This window comes from Zonotrichia albicollis, chromosome 4 (genome assembly GCF_047830755.1).
Source record: "Zonotrichia albicollis isolate bZonAlb1 chromosome 4, bZonAlb1.hap1, whole genome shotgun sequence".
Classification (NCBI taxonomy): domain Eukaryota; kingdom Metazoa; phylum Chordata; class Aves; order Passeriformes; family Passerellidae; genus Zonotrichia; species Zonotrichia albicollis.
Genome location: NC_133822.1, coordinates 50,531,236 through 50,553,337, shown reverse-complemented (window position 1 = coordinate 50,553,337; position 22,102 = coordinate 50,531,236). Strand labels below are relative to the sequence as shown.

Sequence of the window (22,102 nt, the reverse complement as noted above, 5' to 3'; positions counted from 1 at the left end):
CTGTATTCTATTTGGTGTAGCATTGGGGGCATTTCTGTGTTGCATTTTGGTCTTTTGGGGTGTGAAACCACCCAGTTATTTAATCTCAATCAGAATAATGCGCCAGCACCTGCTGCTTTTGTGTCTCCTTTAATTTGCTTGCCAGTACTCTGATGCATCAATGAGACATCCACAGAGGCCTCCAATGCACTGTGCGAAAATATAGAACAAAACAAAGAAGTTGGAAGAAAATAGTTAAAAAAATAAAGACAGGGTAGATCAAAATACAGGAGTCAGCAAAATTATTTTTTTTTAGAAAAACAAATCTTACAAAACTTAATTCATTGATGAAAACGTGCTTGCTAGCAGCGTGAACGTGCAAAAATACAACTGCAAAATTTTGCTGAAAAAATAAAGCTATGTAACAACATGGCAAATATTAACCTGCTAATTACTAATGAGTGAAAATCTGTTTAAAACAGGTTGTAGAAAGACTTGCTTTCATGTCTGAACAGCAGGATTTCTGGGGTCTTCAGTGAGAGTTCAATACTGAACATGAGAAATCTTGGTATTGCATCAATGAACTGTCATAAGGTTTCAGAAAAGGCAAGGATCCGGTGTTGAGCAAAAGTGAAGACGGAGCAGCAATTGCCAGGGTTGCAGTGTAGGGAAGGAAAGGTGGTTTTCAATGAGGGCCTTCGGGAGAAGAGTTTGCCAGTTACACACAACATTAAACTACTCTGGGGGACGTGGGCGAAACACAATCGGATAGACTGGAAGTGCGATGTTTTGATCTGATAGTTTTGTGATAGGGTCATGTAAACACACAGAATTATGTCCCAAAGTGTTAAAAAAAAAAATAAATTGATTCGTCGCCGCGGACCGTCCCGACTCGGGCGCGCCGTCCCGCCCTTGCGCGGGGGCGGGCAGACCGGGGGAGGCATGGCGGAGGCCGGCGGGCTGCAGGGCAAGCTCCTGGAGCTCTGGGGGCACCTGCGGCCGCTGCCGCACTGGGAGGTGGCGGACGACGATGAGGAAAGCGACGAGGACTTCGAGGAGCTATTGGCGGAGGATGCGCTCCTGGAGGCCGCCGGCACGGAGCTGCCGGCCGCGCTGCCCCCGCGCCGCGCCGGTGAGGGGCGGCGGGAGCGGGCCAGGCCGGTGAGGGGCGGCGGGAGCGGGCCAGGCCGGGCCGGGCCAGGCCGGGCGGGGCGGGCAGGGCTGCGGTGCCCTCCCTGCGCGGGGCTCGGGGCTCCGGGCTCCGGGCAGGGCGCGAGGAGGCGAGCGGGGCCGGCCCCGCATGAATGGCGGCGGGGGAGGCGGCCCCGGCCCGCCCGCCCGGGCGCGGCGCTGTGCGCCTGGGGACGGTCCTGGCTCGGCCCTGCCTCACTGCCGGAATTGATCACACGCGAAGGGCCTGGGAACCGAAGTAGGCGATGAATAGGTAGTGCGAGGGAAGCGTGGTCTCTGCTTTTCCACGGGCACAGGATTGCAGCCGTAAGAAAATATAAGGTTTCCCATTCAAATTAACTCTACACAAAGCATGCACTTTTTTTCTTTTATGGCATACGAGCGTGTTCATACTTGACGTTAATGACTTCCAACTTTCTGTTTAGAGCTTGGAAAAGTAGGTGAAGTTGGAGCAACCTCTGCCTAAAAAGTATTTTATCTGCAAGTTGTTGTTAAAATGGCTAAACTACCTAAGCTAAATAACCAGGAAGAAACGAGTAAGTTATTACAGACCTAAGAGCTGTCCTGGTGAGGAAGAGGCCCTGCCGAGCATAGGTGCGCACATTGTTCTGGTCATAGCAGTTGGTCCCTAGTTGCCGATCAGGGAATGGTGTATTTTTTTTTTTTTTTTTTTTGAAGGCAAGGAGAAGGCAAACCAGGTCCTACAAAATGTTAAGAATTAAATATATTAATTCGTTATAATTTTGGTGGTTCCAGTCATGGGAAATATTTGGTATACAGACGTATCTGAAGATTATGTAGGCATTGTGATAGAATACTTTGTGATAAAACTGTTTCAAATTCAGCTATAAACTTGAGGTGGAATAAATAGTAAGCCATAATATTATACCATGTGTATTTCATTAGTGTAATAAATTCATAGGCAAGATTTATTCCTCATGCTTAGAGAAGAAGTTTTAGTGCTTGTTTCTGAGTTTGGTTTCACTTTCTTTTTTAAATATTAGTGGAGAGACAGGCATTAGGAGTTTATGGAAACCCCTGCTTTACTATTACTACTGTAACTTACAGAAAAGACCAAAAAAAAGTATTGAACCAACAATACTGTTAATCAACACAAAATTTTAATTTTTATGACTGCCAAGTAACACTGGATTTGTTTTTTTTTTTTTTTATGATTCAGTTATTATACAGGAATGTGGCTCCAAAAAGCAGTATGAAGTGGTTGGACGTTTTCCATTAGTTGGCCCTTGGTGGAAAGTTAATGTTAAAGCTAAAAAAATGGGGTCGAAGTACTTTGTGCAAGGATATCCATCGTATTTTCTGCAGACTGATGTAGAAGAGAACAACCGACAAGTATTTTCACTCTTTCTTAAGGAGTGTCATGTTCCTGAAGATTGGAAAGAAAAATTTTTTGCTTGGCTCCCTATGGAGTCTGTGCTGAGTTTTAGCAACCTCGAAGAAAAACTAAAACAGTTCCAAGTTTCACAGCTACAGCCAAGAGGGATCAAAAGAGATACCAAGGATTACAACATCTTCCATTATGTTTCAAAATCATGTAGGTATATCCTGTGCTGTTCCAGTTGTTTTATAATCTAAGGAGTTTTCTCTCTTATACAGCATTCAAACTAACATGTATTTTTTTGAAATGTGTAGGACAATTTATCAGTTAAAGATAGGCATACAGAAAGACTTTGCTGAATTCTGTAGGCCAAGTAGAATTGTATGTGCCAAGGATTCCCCATCACTGGAAGTGCTTAATGCCAGGTTGGATGGGGCTCTGAGCAGCCTGGTCTAGTGGAAGGTGTCCCTGCCAGTGGCAGGGGTTTGGAGCTAGCTGATCCTTAAGGTCCAACCCATATTATTTTATGTGCTTCTGTGATTCTAGCATGCAAGGACACTGGTGCTTCCTGTAGTTTATTCAGCTATAGCAAGGCTTATTGAAGAATGGGTTCATCATTACTTAGGCATGGTGGGGATGGCTTTTTAGGGCTGGCACATGTTCAGAAGTAGTACAGGTGTTTCTCTGTAGTACAGGGATCAGTGAAGGAGTTCAGTGTAGTCCTAACCAGCTGCACTAAACAGTCTGTCTAGGTCTGTTTGGATCCCACTGTCAGCAGATTGGTATGGCTGGGAACAGACTGTGGAAGCATTGGAGTGTCCCCACTTCAGGCTTCTGAGGGTACTGTTGTGGGCAGCGTTGGTGTGATTACATGAGTGTGAGTGTTAGAGGTTGGATCAGGAGTGTGCTTTTGAAGCTGACATCCCCCTTGTCCTCGCTGTGGTGCAATCTCTGAGAGTACTGACTGAGTATCCCTGCTGGATAAAACCCAAACAAGGTGTTCCACCTACATGCCTGAGGTACTCCAGTCCCTAAAGGGCATTCACTCTGTGGGACCAGACAGTTGGTCTGAGGCAAAACACTGAAATATGAGAAAGTTTGTGTGTCTGAGGTGTGGCCTCAGTTAGAGCTCTGCTTTGCTCTGATGGTCTGTTTCCATGACCTGTACACACAGGTTGGGTCTACCTGCTGTTAGGTGTAAGCAAGCAGCGTTTTCCAGTACCTGCTTACTGGGCAGTGTCAGGTCAGATGATGGAGGTGACATCACTTTTGGATGTCAAACTATGTGTAACAGCATAATTCAGAGCTTCTGCTAGACTTGAGCTGACTGTACTTCAAATCCCATTGGTAAGGGGAGGAGAGTGTTCTGTAGGCTTTCAGGCTTTTTGTTCTCATTTTGTAATGATAGAAAAGATTGCACAGTGTGCCTACTCTTCACCTTTCTTGTAGTTGGTGATTTTTTCCTAGTATCTAGCTTAAATTAATTTGCTATGTTTTAAGTGTTAATCTTTATCATTGAGCAATGTAGACCCTTCCCCTACCCCAGTTGCTGCTGTTAGTATTGTAAATTCTTTTGGTTGTCGTTAATTGTTATGGGCTTAAGTAGTTTGTTCTTCAAGCCTTCATGGTATTTTTTTATGTGTGGAAATAGTGTGTATTGATGATTTATGTGTAAATTAAGTACTTGCTTAAAAGGGAAAAGGTTTGGTTTTATGAGGATAAGACAGTGATCAGAAAAAGTATTTGAGAAAAATTAGTGGTTTAAATTTTCCTTAACACTTAATTAAAAATAGCCTGTTTTTTTCCGTGAGCTAAAGATTCTGAAAGTCTCGCTTTCTTTTTAAATTTGTTTTTCTTTCTTCTGAAATTACCTTTTTAAAGCAAAATATAGAGCAAATCAGTTTCATTATTCCTCACTCTTAGCCCATGACTGATGTAAATAGGGAAAGTGATAGCTTAATTTTGGGGTCATTGAGAAAGCTAGTGGAGAGCACTTTTTTGGTAAATTCCTCTACTGATCTGATACTTCAAATATAGAAGTCTCTTTTTATATTTTGAATTTGAAATGTTCTTCTGTACATCTGTATGAAAATTACTTCTAGGTAAGAGGCAGGCATAGTGAGGTCTGAACTGACTTTCTACAAAATGCTGTTGAGTATGCAGTTTAAACCAAGTGAACGGTACATATTTTCCAAGTGAATACATTTAGTTGCTGATTTTATGTCATCTGTTTACCTTGTTTTTTTTCTTAAGGCAGTTCAGGGAAAACAGACTTTAAAGAAATTTGAAGTGTTACGAAAGCTAAGAAAATGAGAGAAATTTGTCTTCATTATATCTTGGATATAATGAAAGCAGAAGGATGATGCCAGAGTCAGTGTAAATTTCTTTGCAACAGTCTTTGTACATGAGCTAAAAATTCCTGTGTTTATGGTGTGTGCAGTTGCAGGAAAAGCGGTATTGGGAGCTCTGGCCTTTCCAAGCGTACTGGAGTTCTTGCCAGTTCTTCTGCCACGCCACTTTTGCGGTCTGTTAGATAAGATACGTTGGGAAGGAGAGGCTGATGTGGATGATGAGGAGGTGGCTGATGAGATGGGAACAAAACTGGATGAGATACTAAAGGATGAGCCGTGGAAACTTGGATTCAGCAGGGTAAGTAATGTTATGTATGGTAACAATATGGTGTGTGCTGCATTTGAGGTGCATTAGACTACAGTAATGTTTTGGCTGGGTTCACTTGGTTGAATGGGCGTTAGTAGGGGCTGAGTGTAGCTTATTTGGAAATGGATGGTGTACAGGACTCAGTTTTAGCAAAGGGTTTTGTTTTTCCCTTTGGTCTAGAATTAATTAATCTCAAAAGATTTTAGAAAGTGGTTTTGTTACAACCATTTGTTTAGTATTTTCTACAAGAGACAGAAAATAAAATGCTTGAGGTAATTGGGCCAAAAGTTAGCTAATTTAAAATCCTCAACTGTTCAATTTTATACCGGTGAGACATTTGTTCCTGATATATAGAACAAAATCTATGCTTTCATAGTAAGGTTGATAAGTTTCTCTGTTAGAGATAATCTGGTCTAGTAGTTTGTTTTTTGCAATGGAATTTGCAGTGGCTGCTTACCTTCCTGTTTTCCTTTGCTGCGCTTGCTGTGAGCTTTGGTCCTGCACCTCACCTTAGCAATCCTGGACCTTACAGGAGAGCATTAGGTGTTCACAAATGTGGTTGGTTTTCCTTCTTTAGGCCTCCAGTGCTTTACTGATGGAGGTTCTGACTTGGCTTAATCTAATTTCAGAGATTCAGCAGGGTAGCCAATATATTCCAGTGTTTCACGTAATTTCCTTTGAAAAGATTTTCCTGATGTCCAGTTTGACTGTTCCTTATGCAGTATGGGCTTGCTGCTCTCTTGCTTCGAGGACCTGCATTCTCACTGCAGTTTTTTATTGCTTGAAGACTCTCTTTTGCTTTTTCTCTTACACCTGAGCAAGTACATTTAATTTTTCTTGCTCTCAATAGTTTGTCTGTTTTGCACTTCTTGATCTTTCACTATTTTGTGGTAGTGTCTGTAGAGGTGGCATATTTCTTGAACACGTTCAGAATTAGGAACAGTATTCTGGCTACTGGCTTTCCTGTGCACTGTTTCTACAGTTTGTGTATGTTTACATGAAAATGTTGTATTTGGTGTGCACGAGTTCTTCCCTAGTACCCAGTTTCTTTGCCAGGTTTTTTATTTTTAAAGTTTCTGTTTCATATAGATGGGTAAGTAAGAGGACTTATTCCAGCTTACTTTTAAGTATTTTGCTTTATGAAAAATATGCAAATTTTTGCAAACTTCCACCTTCTGAATTGCAATTTGTATTTACTAGGAGGGATGTTGTTCAGCAAGAGGCTAACATCTTCTGAAATAAATCTATGTTTGCTTTTACTCTTTTTGGGGAGAAGATTATGTATAAGGAGTTGAACATTCCTTACTGTGAGGCAACATGGGCTGCCTTCTGTCAGTGTGAACATCTCCTCCGGAAGATTCCTGTCTTGCAGAAGAATGCATTGATTCTGTATGATCAGCTCAAGACACGCTGCAGACAGATGGGACACACATACGAAGATCAAGATGAATTAGCTCGTTTGCTATCCAAACACATGTCCATCGAGCATGTTTGGCAATCTCTTGAGTTTTTGAAAGATCAGAATGTAGTGATACGGGAGAAAAAGCTGGTGTTTCTGCCTCATCTTTACAAATCTGAAAAAGACATTGCAATGTATGTAGGTGACCTTCTGGCAAAACACACATGGAAACTGGATGTGGATGTCAAAAAGATACTTAGCATTTCCGAGGCACCAGGAGAAACTGTAGATAACAAAATGAATATTACCCAGGCACGTGAAATAGAGGAAAATAATCCAGACAGTCATAATGGTGAAAATCACTTTCCCGAAAAGGAGGTGGGCTCTGTGTCTGGTATCCAAAGTAAAGCAGAGGTAGACAAAGATCAGGTGATTGCTGTAGAAAAAATTTGTTCTAATCCTGTCACAATCATAAGTGGAAAAGGAGGCTGTGGGAAGAGTACAATAGTTAGCTACCTTTTTCGTCACTTAAAGCAAATGGAAAAAGAAGTGGAAGCTGCTTCCAAGGTCTTTGAAGGAGACTTGGATGCATCTGAGGAATGGAATACATTTGATCACTACTGGGAACCAGAGAATATGTATGCAAAAAAATATTTGAATGTACTATTCACTGCACCTACAGGGAGGGCAACAAGTCTTTTGAGAGAAAAAACGCAGCTTCCTGCATATACACTACATCAGGTAAGGTTTGTTTGTTTTGGGCTTTGTTTCTTGTTTTTTTTTTTTTTAATTGGGTTCTGAAACATATTTTGACACTGTTCATTGTTGTTTTAGAAAAGAAAAGCAGCTTGTTATAGGACTTCCCTTAAGAAATGTGTGGCCTTTTATTGTTATTAATGTTAATGCTTGGGTACAGCTTATCAGCATTATGTTTTGGGGGAATCATAAATCAGTCACTTGAAATACATTATTTTCTAACTTTGGTTTCTTTACTATTTATATACATCTGAAACTTGTGCTACTCTAGGGCATCTGGTTTTTTCAGCTTCTCAGTTCCGCATTTTAGTTTAATGAAGGCAAAAATGATTTCTAGGTGGTAGAGATGTTTTCTAGGATCCTGTTGCCTAGCAATCATAGCAGCACATACATGAAAACATCAGTAGCCTGGAGCTGAATAATGAGAGAAATCTCATTTGCACAGTGTTTCCTTAATTAACGTTAGGTGGAATTTTTTTAGAAAAATGTAGAAAGCAAACTTTGTTAATAAACTTAGGCCAAGTCTGTCTTGTTCTAGGTAGCAACAGTGCCAAGAAGACATTGGAGTTACATAGTAACCCATGTTAATAGAAATTATAATAACATAAAAAGTACTGTTGGTTTATTTTATCTTGGGGGACTGGATAGGTAGTTACCTGTTCCCCTTCCCCATGCAATTTTGGGTATTATTAATGACAGCAAGTTGTAGTAGGAGGTGTTCTGTTACTGAGCAACCTAATCGCTGACCTAGTGTCTTTAACAATTTCTGCAGGAAAAAAAGACTATGCTTTTATTAAGTCAGTGTTGCTAATCTCAGCTAGAAATGCGTTCACTGAGGAAGAAAATAAGACAAAATGGTTGAGTCTTCTTGGTCTTTACAGGTGTGAGTTCAGAATTTTGGATAATAGCTCTACATACATCAGATGATACCACACTGTCTACTTTTATGGCATAGCTTTTATGACATAGAGTTGATTAGTGTCAGAGCTTGCTTTATTTGTTTCTAGATTATCTATAGTTTTAAGTCGTGGAGGCGGAGTGACCGAGAACAGCCGTGGAAATTTTCTGCAGTTACAGTTCTCATTGTGGATGAAGGAAGTTTGGTGTCTGTACGCATTCTTAGTTTAGTTTTGAAACTCTTGTGTGAGCATGCTCAGCTTGCTAAGCTTGTTATTCTAGGTAAGTGAAACAGCAAATTTAGCATTGTACAATGTTTCATAATGCCCAATATACAGTGTAAGTATCAGAGCTCGCACTGAGTCTCTTAAAATGTTACATTGTTCTGTACTTGGATACTTCTGCTATTTCTTAAGGTCATATGAGGTAGACAATTTCCCAAATGTCACTATGAAAGTATCAGTATCTCCATTATCTGTTTTAGCAGTGTTTTGTCTTATTCTGACTTCCATGTGGTAGGTTATTACATCTTGCAAATGGAAAACTTTTCTGATTTCCTTAAATGTGAAGGAACTGTTGTTAGCATATGAATTGTATGTTAGAAGGGAGTTTTCATGTCATTCTAAATGCTAGGATCATCTTGTTTTAATTTAAAAAGGAAAGCAAAGAAATGTAAAGTCAATTTTTTATGCTTTCTTAGAGGTTTCCTTTTTGAAACCCTATTTATGGCATTTGTTTTTAAATACGTAGCTTTCAGAGTGGGTTTGAGTAAGATGTGATCACTGTCAGTGCAGATCAGGCAGAAGGATTTGCACTTGCTAGTAAAGCATTACTGGGTGAGGAGTATAAGAAAACTACACTACAGCCTTATTCCCAAAGTTTCTTAGATTCTTGAAAGTTTGCTTTCATGTGAATTGCATTAAGGATGTTACTATGTAGACACTTGAGTATTTGTTCATACAAGTATTCATTTTTTTAAGGACAGTTTTCAGCTGATGTGTTATTTCTTCTCACAAAGACTAACATGCATTCTGTTTAGGTGACACTAGACAGCTGCCAAGCATAGACCCAGGAAACATGTTAGCTGATATCTTTGAGGGTCTAAAATCAAGAGGCTTTTCTGTGGAACTGCGAACTAACCACAGAGCTGAATCACAACTAATTGTAGACAATGCGTCAAGGTAGGATATCCTGATGTGTGTGTGAAGAATCCTTGTAATGCTTGCCTGGCCTTTTCCCAGCAAATAGCCCTGCATCCAGATTTGACTCTGTAGTATTGCTTCTGTTAGTTTTTTTAGTCCAAATCCATAACATTGGTTTTAAAAACAAACAACCCTCCAAAACAACAGCAACAAAACGCTACAGATTTTTTCAGACGTATATATGGGACAAAAATAGTGTTGGAATGCTCTTGAATTTTATGGAATGTGTTTCACTATTGTGCTATCAGATACTCTCTGCTTTCAAATGAGTTGTAAATGCACAACTGACTTCATGCCTTCTAATATGGCTGACAATTGCTCCTCTAAAAATGAAGTTTTAAAGACATTGCTGGTAAGTATGACAACAACTAAAACAGACTGAATTGCTTGGAGACTTTAGATGTCAAGAGCCATTACATCACAGGTTCTTTGTATTTTTTTTCTCTGTCAATAGCTAAGGAGTCTAAATGTTTCCAGCATTTGCATTACTTTTGTTTTGGAAATTTTCTTACCAGTGCTTGATTTCTTTTTTAAACCTCTAAGAAGAAAATCTACGTTTTGATATTATTTGAATTTGAGAATATTCTGAGCATTTGCAAGATGTCCAGAACCACTAAGTGTTTCACAAACATTCTTACTTATTTTTTGATAACACTTCTGTTTCACTCCACTTTGCTCCCATGGGAAGAACTGTATGAGTAATACTAAGTATCTGCTGCTGTGATGGAGGGTTTAGAGAACAAACTACCAATTTTTTCAATGTGAAATCAAGTTATGCTCTGAGGAAAGAGTTTTCAGGCAATATAGAGTAGATGACAAAAGATTTCTAGGTGGTGAACTTCAGACTGATACAGATGATGATATGCTGGAATTCTGTAACTGAAAATAACTTTTTGTTTTTCCTCCAATGCTCTGCTCCAGAATCTCTCACCGGCAGCTTCCTGAATTTGATGAGGTGCTGAAAGTTTCTGCTTGGAATGAGGAAATGACAATGCCAATCCCAGAGAAGAAATTTATTTTTATTGCTTTGCCTGCTGGCGGGAATTGTCAGAGTATGTCAGTTTCTGATCTTGATTTTCCCTTTGGTAAAGCATAGACTATTGTCTGGAGCAAAAATTTGGGGAAAATTTTAATCTGGCTTTGTTTGTGGCATAAATTTAAATGCTACATTCATAGTTTGTCTTTTGCCTTCTAAGTAAGTACACACAGCCAGACCTGTAAGTGCAAAGAATGGGCTGTAGAGCTCCAGCTCACCAGTGAGACTTTGAAATAGGGGACAGCTTCCACCACTGTAACCAAATGGGCTTGTCTTTTTATATTGTAGTGGAGCTGTCAAACCTGAAGAGATTTTCAGAATTGATTCAGAGGTGAATCATTTGAGTAAAAAGTGACTCTTAACAGTATGGTGTGCTGGACAGAAATGTGCTCCCTGCTGTAGAACTGAGTTAGGAAAATTCTAAGAAGGGATGGCAGATGTCTCTTTAAAATGTTTTGGGGTCAGGGCTAGAGCCATTGTTTACTGGGGTTTTTTTGACATTTATTGTGTGTAAGTGGATTGAGTAGCCTCTCTTTTATATGCATCAAAACACTTCAAGGGGAATGCAGAAAAAAAAATAGTACGAACATTATTACCTTATCTTACTCTAGTAAAATACTCAGCAAGCAGAACACTGAAAGTAGATTTCTTCTGTGAAATCCAAGTGTATAGGTCTGTGGCTTGAAAACATTTAATCTTTACCTCTTCAGTGTGCTGTAGCAAAACCTTACTTTGCATGAAATATGCTCCATGCAGCTGTTGTTTAACACAGAAATAAGAATTTGTTTCTTTCCATATCTCTCTTATTTCTTTGATTTTAATAGTGGATTAACTGCATGATGCTTTCTTGGGTGTTTTATGGTGTATTTCTGTTTCTTTTGGGGGTGTGTCATTTTGTGTGGGAGTTTTGGGGGGGGTCGTTTCTTTTTTGTTTTGTTTTAAACAAGTTGAGATGTCATTAAAGCAAGAAATAAGCAAAGGCAATTTCATATTGAATTATATTTTTTTTTAAATTCTGAATATTTTTATGTCTTACCTTTTACGTTTTTTAAAACAGATTTACAAACTGCAATAAAGATTTTACTTAAAAAAGGGCCAGGATTGGAGGATGCCAAACAATCACAATTCATTGCTTTCAGAAGGTAATGGAGTGTGCAGGAAGACATTGAAAAAATCCTTGCTAGCAGCCACAGTCTAAAAATAGCTGAGTATGTTGAGTTGGAGAGACTAGTAGCAATAGCATAAAGCTGCTAGATACTCGGAATAGTCATCACCTAGGAACGGTGGCATGTAGGGCTGTAACACACTTTGAGAAAGATTGGAAGTCAGTAATCACAGGAGCATGAATAGTATGCATGGCTTTGCAGAAACACTGAAGGGATAAAAGGCATAATGTGCACTAGCACCAATAGTCCATAACCTTCAGTTCTGCACAAAAGGGTGATTAAGAAAAAATTCCACCTTTAATTGTGAAGAACATTTTCTCAGGACGTAAAAATCATGCGCTATTTACAGGTTCCCAGTGAGCTAATAAGTGATTTGGGAATGCTGAGTCACTCTGGTATCAATTTTTTTCTCCAGTCTGCATTCAGGTACAATACTATTATTAGTCATTTTTGTGTATGATTCTTCTAGAATATATTTGTAGGTACTTGAGTTGCATTTAAAAGTTAAAATTCTAGGTCTTTAAAAAGCAAATAAATCTTACTGCTATTTTTAATATATCCACAGACAGAAAATAATCTGTCCATGTTTTAGTTTTTCTTTAGTTTTCTTTTTTATCTTAAAACCAAATCTAGCTAATATAGGTGTACAGTGCAAAAGCTTTCTGTGCTATTCAGACAAAACTGTTCCTTTACTGCTCTGTCTTCTAAACTCTGAATAAGTAATTGTTCTGATAGGTGGTGGAAGAGCATCAGAGAGAAAAAGGGCTTTTTCTATTATTTATAAAGTAATGCTTATGTGACATTGCTTGTAATTGTATGTTTTATATATAATGACTTTGTTCATGTTCTTGTTTTGTATGATTTAGGCAAGATTGTGATCTAATAAATGAACTTTGTTGCCAACACTACTCAGATCATTTAACCAGGTAAGCCAGTGTTTCGCATTTTTCTTGTCACCAATTTAATTTTGTTTTTAAGTGTTATAGCCAGACCAATACCATAAAATAAGATTTTAAAACTTCCAATGTTCCATCTAGATCTGATTATGTTATAAATCATTCATACAATAAACTTTATTTGATGGGCTCTTTAATCTCATTTTAAATAGTGGTAAATGGCTTTTCATTTAAATTCATTATGTGAATTCTGAGATTTTAAGTTACTATTGAATATTCAAAATTCATATAAAAGCAACATGAAAAAATCCTCAAGGTTAAATTTTTTTTTTGCTACTATATGATTTCTAAATAGATTCTGAAATATTTTTGTGCTACTCTATATTACTGGTTTATATTATTGTTTATTTACCAATTTGTTTTACAAAAGTTCAAGACACAAATGTGTTACCCTAACTATTTTAAATATTATTGAAGTTTTTAATCTGGGTCAAGTATAGAGAATGGAAAGAGAAAAAATACTGAGAGATGGTAAATGCACACTTTGTAAATACATTTTCCCCTTTTTCTTTCTCTGACCTAGAGACCATAAGAACAGATTTCTGTTTCAAACTGGGGACAAGATTGCCAGCACACGCAATGTTTATCTCAAGGATCTCTTGGCCACCCGTGGTGTCAGAGAGGGTTCTAATGGCCAGGAATGCAGAAGTGGAGAAACCCCACTCATTGCAGAGTCTAATGAGGAGGGCAAACGACTCTGCAATGGAGATATATTTTTCATAACAGAGGTAAGTCCTGGCAGCAAGAACTTGCACAAAGAAAACCTGGTGGGAAGTGATTCAGTGCTTGCTGAATCCCCAGAACAAAACAATTGGCACTTTTAAAATTTGGCCCCTAATGCATACTGAATTCTGCTTAACAGTTGTCTAAAAGGCAGGGAAGAGGCAAGGTACGGTAGAAAAGTAAAAAACCCTCTATGCTGGGTTTTTGGTACAATGTGTTTCACTTGGTGTGATTGTGTTCAATGTAGATACAGTCTGTAACTACTCACATGTACTGTAATTGAAATAGATAATGTTTAACATGGTCTGAAGTAAAGAGTAATGTTACAGCTGAAGTTTTCCCCGGAAGAAAACCAAGCTGGCCTAAAAGTAACAGCAACAAAAAACTGGTTTATTTTTGCTGGGTTCAGTGAGTTGAGCAGTGAAAGTATCAGTAGTTAGCATAGGCCCTGAACAGTGAAAACTGTTTTCCTTCAAGGTGGTCAGGGAAAGACAGCAATTTATTCTGAAACTTTGAGCTGGGTGACCTTGCAGCTGTTGTAATTTCGAGGCAGGCCAGAATAGGGAAGTGCAGACATTGTTCCAGGCTCACTGCTGAGTGTTGTGCTATTCTTTTAGGATGTAGAAATTGATAAGCAGCGCTTGCTGACCATCAGCAGCACAGACGGCTCCACGTTCACTGTGAACTACACGGCACTGAGGAAGCTGTGTCACATCAGGCATGCCTGGGCCAGAACTATTCACACATTCCAGGTAAAACGACAGCAGCTGTCAGCTGAGCTAATGCACTCTATTCTCTCATGAAAGAATCAGAAACTTTTCTTGAAACTAGAATTCCTTGAATGCAGGATAGAAAAGATTCTCGAGAGTGTCCCCAGTTGCCTCCAACTTCCTCAGTCCTGTCATTTTTTAACTATTTCCTGGAGATCGGTCTTTGAACCAGAGTTCTCCCGCGTTGCAGGGCTCGGAGGAGAGGACCGTGGTGTACGTGGTTGGCAACGCGGGCCGGCAGCACTGGCAGCACGTGTACACGGCCGTGACCAGGGGGCGCTGCCGCGTCTACATCGTGGCTGAGGAGCTGCACCTGCGGAGAGCCGTGAAGAGCAAGGAGATCGCCAGGAAAACGCGTTTGCAGAGGTTTCTGAGAGAGGCAATTGCAGAAACAAACAACTGTCCCGAACAAATGCCCTCCCCCCCGAAGAGGTGCTGGCGAAATCAAGAGCTCGAGGCTCAGTCTGTTTCTGCTACTCAAGGTGCTCCTGACCCACCTGAACTTCAGAGTGACCTCATGATGCAGGAAGGGTCATCAGCTCTCAGTAAAGAGAAGGTGGGCAGTCTGCATCAAAGTCCATGTAAAAGACAAATCCCTGCACCTGAGGATGCTACAGAAATACCCCTGGTAAGTGTCTCCTTACTGAGAAAGTTCAAACTTTTGCACTCTCTTTCACCACCACAAGTTACCAGGGCACTGTTACGATTGTTTGTTTGACATTTATTTAATAATTTTCAAGTTGACCTGTAATTGGTGAAGCAGTCAAATTTGGCAGATGTCTTTGCAGACTAATATATGACTATTACAGAAAAAAATGGTCAATAGTGGCAAATTTACATGTGTTTTTACTCTCAGAGTGATCTCTTAGCCAGCTTAGCCTGTATCAGCTTATGGTTTGTGCACAAATGTCAGTTTTTAGGTGACATGCTGTGAGAGATGTATATAAAATTTAATAATTGAAATTGATTTTTATTAAGTCAAACCTGGTAACAGATGCTTTTTTTTTTCATTACATCTGATTTCTGAGCTCATGGACAAAGTGCCTGTTTTGAAGAAGCTAATATATTTTAGTTCTGTTTCAAGCTTGGGTAACATTTTCTTTTGTTTTGACAGACAACAGTAGAAGAATCCCCACTTGGATCTTCCAGACTTAAGAATCTAACACTGGGACAGCAAATTCCCAGGAAACTCTTCAAAAGCTAACAGACAATTATTAATTGGTCTTGGTATGAACCTTTATTGAACCTGCTGAAGATTTTTGGGATGGAGATCCTGAATGTTCAGGTGCCTTTTAAAGGATTTCTTGGTTTTGCATATTCTGTGAAGAACAGCTTATTTTATGCTGAGCCTCTTAAATTTTCAGTGATCCATTTTTAATAGATTCACTGGTGTACTGGTCATCAGAAGTCATGTAATTCTTTCATTTTGCTGAAGACTGAACTTAGAGGTCTTTGAGGTTCCAGATATTCCCTTAAAAAATACACAAGGATGTATTTTGGTTTAAAGACTCCTAGTTGTCCATACCAAGATTTATCCATCTCCAAATGCTATGATATTGATGAGATGCTCTTACTATTGATTCCTTGAGAAAAAAAAACAGTTTACAAAGGGGTCTAGGTTTTTCTGATAGCAGATTTGTGGCCATGAAACTTTGATGGATCATGGGTTTTAATCTTGTTATAAGCATAACAAGAAAGTTGCAATCAGTGACATAGAAAACTTCTTCTATGATGTAGAACTTGCCATTGCTGCTTTAGCTAATAGTTCTGTGCTGATGATGATCTTGGTAAGAAAAGCAAAACTCCAAATCAGAGGTGAAATAACATTCCACTTTTAGCTTTCTCATGTGTGCTTTGGGACTTCTGCATTGCAGTTTTGAAATTAATAAATTGAATGTTCAAGCAAACATCAGACACATTGTACTAAAATGTGGACAACCTGCTTACCTTCAACAATTTTTTCTTTTCACATATGGTAGGAAAAAGTATACCACAAATATAAAAATGGTATTTTTTTCTAAAACTGTGGGAAAAAAAATGGGAAAAATATGAAGTAGAAAAACTCTACCTCATTTTTAATGTCTTCAAATCACTGTTTATTTCAATTTATACAGTTTTTCCATACAAATATTTGCAACAGTTTGAATTTCAAAAAACATAACATAGACGATAAATATCATGCTATTAAAGTATTAAATTTGTACAAAAATACTTTACAGTTTAATACTTATTTGTTACAAATAAAAATACATATTTAAGTGACTCATGAACCTTGGAGTTTTTGTTTTGTTGATTTTTTTTTTACATGATTCAGCCTGTAATGTCATTCTGACCTTTTCTGGCAGTGCTGAAATAGAAATCAGAGCTACTCGTGTGTGAGCAGGGCAGGTGAGCTTGTTTATGTATTGGAAACAGCAACAGGGATACATTAAACAGTTTAAATTGACCAGAAACAACTCTGTAAGGTGATTGCTTAGATATGGAGACTCTACAAATGTACAAATCCAGTATCTTTATATTCACCAATAACAATAATTACCAATAACAACTTGAATACCAGAAGAAACCAATGCAGCTGCTGGTGAGCATATAAAGCAACTGGCAGTATTTTATTGCTTGGGGGAAGAGGGGAGAGGAGACAGTTTGTGTGATGTGTTTGTAAAATATATTTACAATTTTATATTCTAAAAATGTGTGGCAGGGGGTAATGTTTATCATAAAGAAGGCTGAAAACAAAGCATATTGAATAGGACCTTTCTTCCTTCAAGAAACCGATTGACTTAAAAAGCTCATGTGTGACAGTACAAGTTTACAGGTTTATGGATCATTAAACAGCTTTTGTATCAATCTCCACTGACATAATTTTAAAAAAGCCATTTTCTTTTTAAAAAACCTTTCTAATTTGTCTGAACTCATTTCAGTTTCACTCTTGTCAGTAATCCCTCATCAGAGGTTTTATCCCACTAAAAAAGTCTCTGCTTTAAAAATCCCCACAGGTTGCAAGACCTACCATTAAATATTTCATTGCATAGGGAGTAACATATGTTCTAACAAAGTTTGCTGAAGTGGGGAGCAATGTTCAATGCAGACTGCAGCTTCCTGCAAGCGTTTTGTTATATCATCTAAACCCTGCTTTGTCTAATGAGTGCACCCTTCTCGCCAGCGAATAAAGGTTTCCAAAATCAGAGATGTAGCCATTTCCCAGGAAAACCCAGTGCAGTAAACCACTGCCTTGTCCATCAGACAGCAGCACCTTCCTCATAAAAGGATTTTTAAAAACACCATAACCTGGACACTACTGTTTGTTAGCAGAGGTTAACTTCATGTTTTTCCCTGAAACAGCTGCTGTTACTGAAGGGAGAAGAACATTTAGATCATGTTTAAAACATCTCCCCAGTTTCTTATTAGGGGAAAAAAAAGGCCCTTATGTGTTTTTTTTTTTTTTACTGTTACTAATCCTAGATTGCTTAGAATGGAAAATGACTTCATGAAGAATGAAACTATTTCCAAAGTAACTGTGGATTAATAGAAGCCTTGAGACAGACCAACTGCCCTCCTGTGCTTTTCAGTGCTGTACAGCATCTGAGCCTCAGTCTCAGAGCACTCTTGCATGGATTTAGCACCATAATTGTCTGTAGTTGCCGGGTCCCGCCGCAGTGGTTGCTGCTATAAGGTGTTGGTGGGGTCCCGGGGCTCCGCGCCGGCGCTGCCGTGCGCGCTCTGCTGCAGGAACGCGGCGCTGGGCTCGCTCCACTCCCCGCTCCCTGCAGGGTGCTGCTCCGAGCCTCCTTTCTGGGATGCCAGGGGGTTCCTGCTAATGACCAGTTCCAGCTTATTGCCAGATTCTGCGATGAGGGGCACAACCAAACAGCAGTCAAAGTCTCTGGTGCGAACGTGGTTTACCTGATTGGGGAGAAGATTGATTTTTGTTACCGGTTTAGGAAAAAGTAACAGAGATCACAAGAGAAACAATTTATCCTTGAGACTATGGAGCATGATTTAACTATTCCAAGTAGAGAATCATCCAGTATAAGACTTTTTAACTGTGATGTCTGGTCTGAAGACATCCATTAAGCTTTCTACTCACTTGTAAAGAGAATGTAGCAGAAGTGAGAATATTTACACTGGTCCTGGCTGTTACCAGCTTTCACAATGCTCACTCCAATAATGACATTTAACAGCACATAGTTTTTCATGGTGTTTGTCACTTAAAATGCAGTAGAACACATCTGTAATTTCAACTCAGTTCAAGTCCTCTCTGGTTTTTATTTATTAAAATTAATAAATTTTAATAAATTTATTAGGCTAGTTGAGAAATAATTTGGCTTTTTCATCATAGTCCAACTTGGCACTGTGAAAAGTGTGGTGCTGAGTAAGAATTACATTATTCCAGCTACATCAGTAAGCACTTGGATTAAACACAGAAATAATTCTCAGGTTTGTATCAAGAAAAGCAAGAAAGAAAAAATCTGTCTGGAAATGATGTGGGAAATTGCAGCTTCCTAGTGAGCATTTGTATGTCTCCTTTGGAGTTCTAAAATACCTAGCATTCTGAAAGAATTTGTTGCTATAAACCTGACTGCACAGGAAAATCCAGCTTTAGTATCACTGCATAAAAGTCCAAAGCTCCATGAAGTGCTGCCTTTTCTTGCCAAGAAAAGAAATCTCAGAAATCTACACAGCACAGCCTGTGGTGCAGAGCAATTATGGTCATTTGTCCTTCCTGGTCCCCCTACACACATCCCTTCCCAGCAGAAATACAAACAAACAGTGGTGCTCATTATTTAATAAGCAATGTAGATTACAGGGCTGTTCCAAGTAACAAAACTGCAAAAGTGCAGTTTTCTACAATCACATCTCCAAAGACACCCAAATACCCCCAGTGTGGTCATAAACCTTTTTACAAAGTGGTATTTATGTCATGCCCCTTCATGCTACACCTGCACAGTGCCAGAGACATTACCTGTAAAAGTCTGTCATATGGTTTTAAACCTCCCAGATCACCAGGGCCAGCTGGTCGAATGTTTTTAACATACACTCCTTTTTCCAATAAACCATCTGAGACACTGAACCCAAAGTCTTCTCCATCAGAGTCCTTGTACAAAGTTACCTGTGGAGGAGAGGTGATGTGATGAGAAAAAAACTTATCCCCCCATTTCTACAAGCATGAAGCAGGTTTTCTTCCTAGGATGGTTTTGGTGATTTTTAATTTTTTTTTTTTTTTCACATTAGAGAGATCACTTACCTACTATTTGGTACTTACAGTATTAAAGTTGTTGCCATTTTGACATTATGTTAATATTCTCAGAAGCCACCTTTTTCTTCTGTAAATAAACAGCCCTTTTCATTTCTGCTTGTCAGCTGGAAATTTGTGGTATTTAGCCACCTTTTCTGGTGTCACTTTTTCATTCTTAGTGTTTTGTCTCTCTATTCTCTAGCTGCCAGGATTTGAGTACAAGATATGGCTTAGTTTTGCTTTAAGTACAAAGATCTGGCCTCAATCAAACAATTGGTGTTGTGTCTTGCAATCAAGGGAATGAAGACTATTGTCAGTTTAAGCTCCAGACTGCCTGGCAGTGGTCCACCCTGTAAAGCCTAACCTCAGAAGTGCTCAGTATAAGAGTTATAATGCAATCTTTTAAGGAAGCACAAATTAGGCTCCTTCTGAAAGAGCTTGCAGGCAGTGTTCTAACAGTTACATAACCATGAGGTGGTCATTAAAAAGCAGGAAACAGAAGATGAAACAGTTAGGAGAAGGCTTTTCAGTTATTCAGAAGATAAGTCCTCACAGATAGTTCTGTGAATTTAGCTATTTGACAGATAAAGATAGAGACTTCTTTGTGGGTAAGTGGCATGCTTTTTTTAGGTTTTTCTTTTTTCTTGGTCCTCCCTCATATCAGGGGTGCTGACCCATGCAAGTAAATTGTGGAGTGGTGTGCCACTGTGCAGAGTTACAGTTGCACAGTCAAACCCCTGTTTTTAAGGCTGTAGCGTGTATCACCTTTAATTCAAAATGCACTGATTTTATCATACCTTGGCTGATAAAAATGACATTAACTGTTCCAAAATTTTATCATGACTTGGTACAAATAATGTTCCATGTGTTGCATCCTTGTGTGTGCACCAGCCACTGAATTCCTTCCTGATGTTTCTGAATTGAAGAATCATTTGAATTGAAGGGGACTTTGGAAAGTCTCTAGTTCAGTGTCCTGCTCAAAGCAGGCTGAGGACGTGGTCAGTATTTCACAGAAGGATGCCAAGGCACAGCAGTGCTAGGGCACAGCACTGGTTGGTGCTGCCTTCAGAAAGCTGCTGAGCTCCTGTTTAAACTGCCAGTGTGAAAAGGTATGCCAGAACAGACCAGGCTGTCCCAAAGCAGGAGTAAAGGATTTGGGTTTCTTTCCTGCTCTCTGCATTTTTCTTGACTTGGGTTTAGGGGTGTATCAGCCCTGCTGTGACCAGAATGAAATCACACTCCCTAGTAGGTTTGGTAGCTGTGCTGGGCAGCAGCTGAGAGAAGCTGGACACAAGGGCAGTGGCTGCAGCTTTAGCACCATTTTCTCTTGAATGTGGATGGTGCATTGTGGGGCTGCTGTGAAAACATCAGAGCCTTGTGCCGTGGGGAGCACAAACACCCCCACGTGGTGTTCGTCCCTTACTTTACCCCAGCTCATCCTCTTCCCTTGTTTTGTCCCTCTGAACAGCCCTGCAAAGCAGGAAGCCACACCTAAAGTCCCCTTAGGCTAAAGGTTTTCTTCCTGCCAGGGACATTTTTGGGTATGAGCTGCCATTTCATACTTTGCAGGGACTGTGGAATTGAAGTTTCTTGCCTTCTTTTCCCCCATCCTCCTCCAAGATAACTTCTTACTGGATCTGTCTTATGTCCTCCATCCCTGCATGAACTTTAGGAGTCAATGGGCATTTTAGCTACTGAAAAACCTATCTGCAAATTCACAGTAATTAATCATAGAATGATTTTAATTTGTATCAACAGATGCTATTATCAGCAGGACTCTAGGGAAATTCTAATAATTTGCTATGAACAGAGGCTTTTGTTGGTGATATCACAGCATGTTTAACATGGCTTTAATGAAGAGTGTGTTTGAGGCTGCTACAAAAGTGCTGTAAGACCACCATTCTGCACGACTGAAAACAAAACCAAAAACAAAAGCAGGGAGATATATTTTACTGATAGATTTGGATTTGTACTGCCTGGCAGAAATTTAAAATAACTAGCTCTGGACCAAGACTCAAATTCCCTTCTTGCAAAGTAACTTTTTTATCTTCATCATCACAAAGGACAGAAGTTCTTCAAGTTAACTGCTTCTTCAAGAAGCCTTGAAAAGTTAATGTAAACATGGGATACAATGCCTAAGAGAAGCAGACTTGAAATACTCTGTCCTGTTCCAGCACAGATGGCATGTTTTTTAAAAGGAACTTCCCTTTTCCACTTACTCCTTTTCTTTTCCCCTTCTTCAGGCACTGGAGTCAAATGGAGCTGGCTCCAGCCCCAGATGAACAACAAAAGCACATGAAAGAGGGGACTCTCTGAAGTCATCCAGACTTCATTCTTGTCCTAAGACAGGATCAACTGCACCTAAGGCATTTCAGAGATACATTTATCTGCCCCACATTTTCAAATCTCTGCTGATCAAGATTCCACAGTCTATTAAAGTAATCCCTTCTAGTTATTCAGATGTTTCCCTTGGGTCTAAACTGAAACACCCTTGCTGAGGCTTAGGCCTGTTGCTATCCACAGAGATCAAGATCACTTTACTCTGTCTTTCTCTGCAGTGATGCGAAATAAGGCTTATTTTTCTCTGGATCCTGTCCATATGGTCAACATATTTCTTTAAGTTTCAGATCCCATACTGGACACTATTACAGCCAAGACCTTCTCAAAGCCGAACTGGAGTGGAGAATAGCTCACCAGGGATGGTGGTCCCATTCGTATGTTCCACGCCAGAGTTGCTTTTTTCCCTGTTTCCAGTGAGTGATCTATCAGCAAACAGCACACACACAAATCCAGC

At 39.4% G+C, this 22,102-nt stretch overlaps 2 protein-coding genes across 15 annotated transcripts in view; one reads left to right on the top strand and one right to left on the bottom strand.

Annotated features, from left to right (window-relative positions):
* Window positions 1-893: 893 nt before the first annotated feature.
* Window positions 894-17,444, top strand: HELB (DNA helicase B). Of its 3 annotated transcripts, none has more exons than XM_014271224.3 (13): window positions 894-1,111; window positions 2,351-2,725; window positions 4,950-5,158; window positions 6,444-7,307; window positions 8,330-8,501; window positions 9,259-9,400; window positions 10,343-10,473; window positions 11,515-11,599; window positions 12,490-12,549; window positions 13,103-13,307; window positions 13,920-14,054; window positions 14,263-14,700; window positions 15,187-17,444. In XM_014271224.3, exons 1-13 carry the CDS (start codon window positions 922-924, stop codon window positions 15,274-15,276), a joined length of 3,096 nt encoding a protein of 1,031 aa, XP_014126699.2. In that variant the 5' UTR covers window positions 894-921; the 3' UTR covers window positions 15,277-17,444. The 3 variants fall into 3 exon arrangements, with proteins under 3 accessions (XP_014126699.2, XP_074395872.1, XP_074395873.1); XM_074539771.1 differs by having other exon boundaries at window positions 1,009-1,140; XM_074539772.1 differs by lacking the exon at window positions 894-1,111 and adding an exon at window positions 1,343-1,476.
* GRIP1 (glutamate receptor interacting protein 1) overlaps window positions 16,326-22,102 on the bottom strand; it is a 305,895-nt gene continuing 300,118 nt past the window's right edge. For all 12 annotated transcript variants that reach the window (XM_026797175.2, XM_026797183.2, XM_074539768.1 and 9 more), the window contains 2 exons: window positions 19,036-19,182; window positions 16,326-17,975 (listed from right to left, as the gene is read on the bottom strand). In XM_026797175.2, the coding sequence (XP_026652976.2) occupies window positions 17,739-17,975; window positions 19,036-19,182 (384 nt within the window). In that variant the 3' untranslated portion in view covers window positions 16,326-17,738. The remainder of the gene's footprint in view (window positions 17,976-19,035; window positions 19,183-22,102) is intronic.

Excerpts from the sequence above, each read along its gene's own strand:
- HELB (XM_014271224.3), top strand. The coding sequence starts at position 922 with ATGGCGGAGGCCGGCGGGCTGCAGGGCAAGCTCCTGGAGCTCTGGGGG. Across the intron at positions 5,159-6,443 it reads GGAAACTTGGATTCAGCAGG|ATTATGTATAAGGAGTTGAA; the intron begins GTAAGTAATGTT and ends TTTGGGGAGAAG. Across the intron at positions 9,401-10,342 it reads ATTGTAGACAATGCGTCAAG|AATCTCTCACCGGCAGCTTC; the intron begins GTAGGATATCCT and ends GCTCTGCTCCAG.